General features: G+C 57.9%; 1 protein-coding gene across 2 annotated transcripts; it reads right to left on the bottom strand.

Moving 5' to 3' along the window:
- Positions 1-3,174: 3,174 nt before the first annotated feature.
- On the bottom strand, positions 3,175-8,849 carry TOB2 (transducer of ERBB2, 2). 2 transcript variants are annotated; one of them, XM_084261553.1, is made up of 3 exons: positions 8,585-8,849; positions 3,802-4,301; positions 3,175-3,699 (listed from the first exon to the last, which is right to left on the bottom strand). In XM_084261553.1, the coding sequence occupies exons 2-3, from the start codon at positions 4,213-4,215 to the stop codon at positions 3,193-3,195; spliced, it is 921 nt and encodes a 306-aa protein (XP_084117679.1). In that variant the 5' UTR covers positions 4,216-4,301; positions 8,585-8,849; the 3' UTR covers positions 3,175-3,192. The 2 variants fall into 2 exon arrangements, with proteins under 2 accessions (XP_084117679.1, XP_084117678.1); XM_084261552.1 differs by having other exon boundaries at positions 3,175-4,301.
- Between the last annotated feature and the right edge of the window lie 243 nt (positions 8,850-9,092).

Raw genomic sequence — 9,092 nt, 5'->3', positions numbered from 1 at the left:
GACAGCAGCCCCCAATCTCCCCCTCTCAGGAGCCCCCTCCTCAGAAAGAAACCCAAGCAGAGCACACACGGATAAACCTCTGCTCGGAGACATACAGACTTCTGGCCTCTTTCGCTGCTCCTCTCCCACAAGGCAACTGTGGATTTACTCCTGGGAGAGGGGCGGGAGGAAAAGGAGGGAGGCTGAGTGGGGGGGAAAGAAAGAAAAAAAGAAAAAGAAAAAAAAAGGACTCTTCACCACTTCTTTTTTTTTTAAAGTTTTTTCCTGAAAAAATATTTTTTCTCTCCTCTTTTTAAGAAAAAATCTTGAAAAGAAAAAAATTACAGTTTTTTTTACGTTAGAAATATACATATATTATATATACCTCTTACATCTTACAAATGTAGCAAATTATTCAATACAAACAGACATCAACAAAAAGAACACAAACCCATAAAAAATAAAAGTTAAAAAAAAAAATTTCTCTCTTCCCTTCCTAAGAAACCAGGTAAATTAGTGCAGGTTTTTAAAAACTAAAATTGAAGCTGAACGCCTACATCCAAGACTAGAAAAGACCCAAGAAGGCCGTTAGTTTCCATCGCTGCCTGCTGCCGGAGGAACACTTCTGAAGCACGCTTTGTTCCTTCCACGGTGCAGAGGTTGGTCCCTCCTCTTTTCCTCCTTCCACTCACACCACTATTTTTGAAGCGGGTATAATACGTGTGGCAGGGCAAAGCGGCATCAAAGCTTCACACACATAAGCAGGTGGCCAAGGGGCATCCCCACCTCTCCCCTCCCTCCCTCCCTGTGCCGGAGCAGAGTCCCGTGGCAGCAGCTCGCAGGTGGCTTTGCCAGATGCGGGGGACGGTGTTTGGGGGGCGGGGGGTGGGCAACTGGCCTGGGTACCGCCATCAGGCGCTGAGCGCCCCTCGGTTCAGTGCGGTGCGCGGGCCGGCGCTCAGCGGCACGCTCCCTGGGACACGGACACGCTCCCAGGGACACGGACACGCGCCCTGGGACACGCACGGGGTGGCAGTGGTAACGGCTGTCAGGGAGGGAGCAAAACGTTAACAAAGGGGAGGGAAGCTCAACAGTTCGGCAGTTCCTCAGCAACTCGTCCCAGTCGAGAAGCCTGGAGAGCTGAGGCGGTGGGCACTCCTTTGGGGGATGCTAGCTGGGCTCTGATCTCCTCGCCCACCCACTGGCCACAGCTCCATTGCGGCAGCCGGCTGGGGAACCCATGGTGGGCTCAGAGATGTGACCGTGCCTCCCCCAGTCACCCAGAGGGGGAAGGGTGCTCTGGAAACTCTCCTCAAAGAGCTCCGGGCAGTGGTGGTCTCCCTGGGACAGCCCGTTACCTCTGCAAAGCCTCACTGGCTCCACAGCTACAGGAGGGCTGGGATGCCTTCATCTTGGCAAGAGGGAAGGGAGCAGAAAAAGCACAAGTTCAAGCCCATCTTCCCTGAAACAGGGACGTCTTGAAATAGCACATCGGTTTGACAGATACAGAGGGGGTTTCAGAAGGTGCTCCAGAGACATCATTAGAAGAAAACCGAACCTCAAGTTTGGGAGGCAGCAGAAAGCTTATTTTTCTTTTAAACTGAGAACTTCAAAGACTGGAGTTTCCTCATCTCCATCTCTTTCCTCTTTGCACGCTTCCACACACCCACACGGAATCCAAGGAGACCTCCTTCCCACCTGGAGAGCCTTCACCCTGCCTGGACAAACAGCTGTCCTCCTTCAGCTTTCCACGAAGGTGGGTTTTTGAGTCCCTGAGGCAGAAGCAACCCAGCCGAAAAGCCACTATGGCCCAACTGCAGCACATCACCCCAGGGAAAGCTGCAGGGGCATTCATTCCCAGATCCTGGCACTATGGCAGGGAAGCACCGTACATTCGCACACTGGGACAGCCACTCACCTTCAGAGAGCCCATCCCTGCTCTGAGCCTGCCACCACCCACGCTGATGTGACCTGGCTGGAATGATGGGTTATGCTAGGTGCTTCCCTTCCATGCCAGATCAGCCACCTCTCCTCCTGCCCCTCCAGAAGGGCAGGGGAGGAGATTCAGTCAAGTGCCTGGCTGAAAGCACAAACCCTCACACAACCTCTCAAGAGAGCAGCTTCAACAACATAGCCCTTTCCTCAAATGTAGTGCTGCCTCGCTAACGAGAAAGGAAGGAATTCCCTCTGAGAGGATGAATTCACAGCAGGGAATGAGAACTCAGACCTGAGAGGCCACTCCAGCTGGATGCTGGCCCCTACTACTGGAGAGAACCTCTGGGAAGCAGGATCCAAATGGAAAGGTTAGGGGGGGATGGGGGGCTGCCACCTGGCTCAGCACCACCTCCAGCAGCCATGGGACAGACGGGTGCTGTTTGGGCACCACGGGGTGCTCACCTAGCCTGACCAGCAGGGTGAGGCCCCCTCGCTCGCGCGCGGAAGGGGAGGGTGACCAGCGCCACTCCAAGCACTGCCCTCCCGGAGCTGCGGCTGGAAGCGCAGATGGCGCAGGGAGCAGAAGCAGCCATTTCACAGTAACGCGCTGCGCTCCCCGCGACGTGCCGGGAGGCGGTCAAGGAGAAGAGTTAGTGCTGCTCAGCACAGACACGACAGCTGACGCCAGCCCGGGCTGGAAAGCCTGAAGCAGCCACAGCGTAACCGTCTGCGCCCGTGGGCGCAGTAGATGCTCCCTGTCTACACGCAGAGCCCTGACAGAAGCAGCAAGCCCACCTACCCATTTCTGGCTACCGTGCAACAAGGGTGCGTGTATCTCCACTGACACTGACTCATTCTCTCCCTGTCCCTCCTCCAGTGAGGTGGTACGAAGATGATGTCCCTACAACCAGGGGGAAGGACCCTTTGGCCAGTGCTGGGGAGCTGTGCACGGGGATTTGGGAACATCGTGACCTATGTTTGCACCAGTCCTAGGCTGGGGTGGGGGAAACACCGAAAAAAATCCCAAGACTAATTTAAGGAGTAAAAAAGTGAGTAGGAAAAAAGCACAGGGACTGAGTTAAAAAACAAGTCAGTGCTTCAGGAGCGTTGCCAGCACAGCGCAACAACACTGGGCTCTCTCTTTTCCCAAGAAGCTATATTTATAAGATCTGAATATTGTCTGTATATTTCTATTTTTCTTTTCTCTCCCTCTGTTTTTATTTGTTCTTGGTTTCCCCACCCCCCCTCCCCACCCCAAAATACTCTCCTTTCTTGCGTTCAGTTGGCCAGGACAACAGGCTGGTACGACTGGCTGGGATACTGCATGGCATTCAGGTTGTAGCTGAGTCCTTCCACAAAGGGAGACTTCTCCAAGAAGAGGTTGTTGGTGCTGCCACCGAAGACCTGAGCCATGTCAAAGGTACCACCCGTGCCGGTGTTGAACTGCGATGTTGGTGGGATGCTGCTGGCCGGGCTCTCGCCGGCAACGCCATCGAAGAAGAGACTGCTGGCTCCAGGCGAGCCGCCGCTGTAAACGAATTCTTTGGCGTTGGGGGAGAGCTGCGACTGTGGGGCCTGGCTCCCAGCGCTCCCGACGAAGTTTAGAGAGTGCATAGACAGAGAGAGGCCTTTGTGCTTCAGCAGGTTGGTGGTGGGAGACCTGACGATCCTCGGCTGCTGCCCAGCACCTGCTCCACCGCCCCCTCCTCCAGCTCCTCCGCCCTTCTTCATCTTGGTAGAGCCGAACTTTGTGGCAGCAAAGGTGGCAGTGGTGAACGTGATGGGCTGGGCAGAGCGAGGGATAAAGGTGGGACTAGGTGACTGGCCAAAGGAAGGGGACGGAGAGTTGGACAGCGAGTTGTCCTGGCTGCCAATGGGGACAAATACCTGGGCATCGGGGTTGAAACTGCTCTTGATCTCTTTGTCCAGCTCCGCCACACTGCAGCCCTCGCTGTCATCCAGGTAGAGGACCTTCACAGAGCCCTTCTCACCGATCTGGTAGGAAACCTCAAAAGGATCAATCCAGACACTCAGCTCTTCTGGCACATTGGCACGCACATCCTCCACGGCCAGCCCGCTCCGCTTGGCTGCCAGCTCCACCACCGGATCCACTGTCTCCCCTATATGAACGCAGCGATAACCAGATCCCTTCAGAGGCTTCTCCGGGTACCAGTGACCCTCATATTTCTTCTTCAGCAGGCGCTCTAGCTCCTCACCAAACAGGTCTGCCCGCCTCCGAGGAAGCTTGTTGTACAGGTATGAGATGATGAAGTTAAGAGCAACTTTGATCTCCAGATGCATACTCCCTTCGCAGCAAGCAAGTCAGGGCAGTGTGTTAAAAGAGACAAAATGACACACACATAGACAAGGTTTGGCTCCAGACAGACCTAGGGAAAGAGAGAAAAGGATGGATGAACGTGAGAGGACACGACTTTCCACCTGTTAAGATGAACAGCCTCGCTTTTCCGTTAACAAAAGCAGGAGGAGCAGTTTGCACAAACACTAATGAGCAGCGATCATCTCTAGGAGGTTCACCCCAAATCTACCGGCCCTCCAAAGACAGAGATGCTAGGAGTCTCCCTGCTCCTCTACAGAAGAAACAGGGATGTAGCTACTACCCGCACACAGGCACGTATGTTACACTTCCCTCACTGCCAAGTACTGCTGCTGAAACCCAGCAGGCCAACTGTCTACTCTGGCAGAGCTATTTCAGCACATCTAACCCGCCTCTCGACGCCCTGGCGCTCGGCTGCTTCCAGCCTGGCTCACCTGCACCAGCATCCCTGGAACACAAGCACCAGCCCAGCAGCCTCGTGACTGGCTCCGCAGCCTGTGCGGAGACCCGCTCGCGCTCCGGACGGCGGGGCCAGCCCGCTCCTCCAGGAGACCAGGTGATTGTGCCGGGTGCCGCATCCTGCGGCACAAGCACAGAAGGGCCGAGAAGGAGCGAGGGAGGGTGCTGGGGCACCAGCTGCCAGCCTGTGTTTACTATAACCCTGACTCTCAGGCACGTATCTTATTAAGTGTACCCAGTTGAGGCTCTAGCCCAGCGACAAGCCTAAAATCCCAGTTTAATTCAGTCGGGGAGGGGAAGAGAGGGGCGTGAAATGTGCGCAGGGCGGGCACATGCCAGCAGCCTGTCCAACACAGTTCATATCGCCCAGCCCCTGCGCCGAGGGAAAATGAGCTCTGCCAGGATCAGGTCCCTGCTTAATAAAAACTGAAATTGCTTGCCAAAGACTGAAGCAATCCTCCTTCCCGCCCTCCTGAGGAAGCCTCTGAAACAGAGAGAACCCACAAAAGAGCAATACAAAACCACAACACTCGACTCTCCCATTATACACAGATTTGCAAACAATGTTCATACAAAAAAAACCAACCCAGGTAGGTCAGCACCACTCTGTCAGCCATCCAAAGACAACAAATCCCACAGATAAAGTATTTTAAGAGGAAGCACACTTCCAGTAGCCTCCACACCTCTCCAGGGGGAAGCAGAACATCCAGTTTTTAATTGGCAGCTTAGTCACAGGCTGCTTGGGCTTCAACTGCCCTCACCTTGCTCAAACAGACACACCACATTCAACCCTCTTCCTAAAATGGGCTTGGGGGATGCTCTCACGTAGCACTCAAGCCAATGTTTACGACTTCTGCCAATTATTTGGGGGTGGGGATGGAGTACAAGCATATAGCGTCAGCATTCCCCTGCAAAACTGGGGATCCCAGCAGCACAACCAGGTATCCACGCTGGCCTAGGTCAGGAGGAAGAAAAAAAACAGCCAACTGACCAGACTTGTTTCCTTGGTCTAGTTCAGCGGGAAGAAAAGGATTAAACAGACTTTAGAGAAATCCTCACGTATTCTGAGGCTTCGTCACACAGACACAAAAATAAGGACGAGTAGATTCCATGCTGCTTCTGTACCAGTCTGAGTTGAGAGGCTTGGCTTCAGGATTATGGTAACTAGAAGCAGAACCCACACCCCAACTCCGCCAACAAAGCGGTCAGTTCTGGAAGGAATCCCCTTTGGGTTTGAGTCAGCACAAGAAAAAACACAGGAAGGAGGGGATGGAAAAGAAGTCTTGCCTTTAAAACTCATCTTAAGGAATTACCATAGTGTATCAACTTTTGGAAGGTCACCGAGACCCGGCCAAGTTCAAGAAAGAACAGATGACAAAGAAAGAAGAACCAAAGAAAAAAGCAACCAGAGTTTTTCCAGAGAACAGTGAGAAGCCATTTTCAGAAGGCAAAAACCTCAGCACAAAGAGGGAGCTTTTCCCAGAGAAAGCAGCACAAAGCAAACCCCTGAGGTAGGGCACCTAAGCATTAACCAGAGCTTACACGGCTGCACTCAAGGGGGAATTGCACAGAGCTCTCTTGCTACTTTGATTTTGAGGCAACTGAGGGCGAGGACAGCTCAGGATCCCAGCAAACTAAGTAGGGAGACAACAGCCAGTTTGTAAATCTTTTAATCTCATGTGATAAATTCTAATCCAGATCCAAAATCTGTTAAGAAATCAGAAATTACAGATTGTGAAAGGAGCAAAGGCCGAAATTCATCACCACCCGATTTGCAACACGAATACCTCTGTGTATTTTCAAGAGCCCACATCCTCATCAACCTTCTGCAGGAGGCAGCGAGGAGGTACAATTATAAATCACTGCCTCCTTTTTTCTTTTCTTTTCCTCCCCCTTCGGGGAATACTCTGTACCTTGACTATGAAAAGATGAGTTAATTAGCCTAATAATACCAACAGCTGCCAAGGTAGCTGCACACAGCCGATACTCACAGAAGAGACAAGAAGTCAGCGATACTGTTGACACCCCAGGTTCTTGCCACAGTAAGGTGTGTGTCGGTAAGATCCCCTTGATCTTCCTACTGCACCAAAATGTGGTAACAGAGTAATAAACACCAGAACAGCTGAAACAGCGCGGCCCAAAGACAACAACCTGCCCAGCATCAACCCTAAGGGTCTTCTGACCGGCCTCCCGTCAGGACAGGCACGCCCGCAGCGCCAGCGCTCCGAGGGAAAGGCCCACGGTGCCGCGGGCAGGAACAAAGGGCCGCTCCTCGGCTCCGCGGAGGCAAGGCAGGAGCCCCCGCAGACCCCCCGTTTCTCGGCACACACCGACGCGCCGGAGGGAGAGGCCCGACGGCGGCCCGCCTCAGAGCGGAGCCAACAGGGCAGCGACGGCCTCTCTGCCGCGCCACGCAAACGCGGCGGGTGACCTTGCGAGTCTCCCGCCGAGCTCCGGCCCGGACAGCGGCCGGCTGCCGCCTCGCCACAGGCGTTCCCGAGGCGGCTGCCACGGCGACGCGGGGTCCCCACCCGCCCAGAACAAGGACATCCCCTCCCCTCCCGCCCCAGTGCCACCCTCGGGGGCGGAGGGGCTCCCCCGACTAGAGGCAAGCGGCCCCGCGGGGGGAACCCCTCCGAAACTAACACCCAGCCGCCCCCTCTCCCCGGGAGAGCCGCCATTCCCGGTGACCCGGCCGGACGGCGCCCCCCCCTCCTCTCCCGCCGCCGCGGGGTTCCCCGGGCGTTGTAGTCCTCGCCCCCCCTCCCCGCCCCGCGACCTACTTCGCCCCCGGACTACGGCTCCCGTCGCGCCCCGCGGCCGGCCCGGCCCGGCGCTTCGCTCGGCGGGGCAGGGCACAAAATTTTCCATGGCACATGCGCCCTGCCGGCCGGCCCGCCCGCCCCGGCGCTGCCCACGGCGGGGAACACGCCCCGCGGCCCGGCGCTGGGGACCGCTGGGCAGCCGCCCCCTTCTTCTCCTCCCCTCCCTCTCGGATCCACCCGTAGCAGCCTCCCGCGGCCGCGGGACGGAGCCTCGGAGGCCACGAACCCCACGTCCGCTACCTGTCCCCGTCCCCAGGGTGGGACACACGGGGTTACAAACAAGGTCCCCAAGAGAGCCCTGCGATGGAGGGGCGAAAGGGCGAGCAGCTGGCCCCACGCCCCCGGCGGGGGGGGGCACCGCGGCGACCCCCGAGACCTGGAGGCTCGGGGTGCGGGCGAGGCGGGGCGCCGCACCCCTGCTTCCACAGACACCCACCTCTCCCGGGTGAAACCCGGGCCTGACCTTCCCCTGCAACCACACTACCCCTTCCCAGGGGCGGCCGTGCCCCCCACCCCCGACTTCACGGGGAAGGCAGAGCCCCTCCGCCGGGAGAGGGGCCGGCGGCGCCCAGCCCAGCCCCAGCGGCGTCTTTGTTGTCGCCGGGCTTCTCCCCACCGGAGCCCGGGGGGGCTGGGTCCGCTGTGCTTGAAGGGAGACACCCTGGCGACACCCCTCCCTCCCCCGGCAGCCCAGCGTACCCACGGCCGCCCCCGGTCCCGGCCTGCCCTTTTGGGGGGCTGAGCCGCACGCCGCTCCCGTACCCCCCGATTGAGGGGGGAAACGGACGGGACACCAAAAAAAATATGGTGAACCAGGGCGCTGCAAAGCGTCGCCGACCCAGTGACTTTCACACCCTCCCCGCGAAGTCCCATTAATCCCCCCCCCGGGCCAGCAGCCGCCCGGTCCCTCCACAAACAGATAAATTCCCTCCCCCAGGCGGAGAGCGGGGCGACAAGCCCCCTCGGGCCGAGCCCACAAAGGGGATGTGGGCTGAGAGGACCCAGCTCGAGAAGGGGGGAGGCGAGGGAAGCACCCCCTAGCCCCACTTACTTCGTCCTCGGCTCCAGGGCCAGCGGCTGTCGGGGGCCGTGGGCGCTGCCAGCGGAGCCCGAACGGTGCCGTGCGGGTCTCTGCCCCGTCCCCTCCCTCGCTTTATCCCCGGCGGTGCGGTTCTTCCGCGGGGCGGGCCCAGGGGCTGCGGCGCGGGCCGGAGGTGGTGCGGGACGACTGGAGGGGGGGGTGGGAATGCCGGTGTCTGTGTCGTCGTTGCTACTGCTGCCACCTCTCCTCGCCCCGCCGGCCCGGAGCCGCCCGCACCCTGGCCCCAAGTGAGCCAACTCACGGCAAACTTTCACCCTTAGCAACCCCGCGCAGGGATCCGCGCTCCCGCCCAGAGTGATGAGGCCGCGGAGGGCGGGACGGGACTTCTTCCGCCTCCTCTCCTCGACTCTCCCCGCCAGCCCAGCCCTGTCTCCCGCAGCGCCTCGGGGACGGGGGGAGGTTTAATTCCCCTCGCCCCCCTCTCCCGCCCTGGTGGCCGCTGCCAGATGCACTCCGG

Source organism: Gallinula chloropus (genome assembly GCF_964237585.1).
Source record: "Gallinula chloropus genome assembly, chromosome: 1".
NCBI classification, from domain to species: Eukaryota; Metazoa; Chordata; class Aves; order Gruiformes; family Rallidae; genus Gallinula; species Gallinula chloropus.
Note: the sequence above shows the minus strand (reverse complement) of the source record. Positions and strands in the feature narration are given on the sequence as shown.

Coding starts and splice junctions, on each gene's coding strand:
- TOB2 (XM_084261552.1), bottom strand. CDS start 4,215: ATGCATCTGGAGATCAAAGTTGCTCTTAACTTCATCATCTCATACCTG.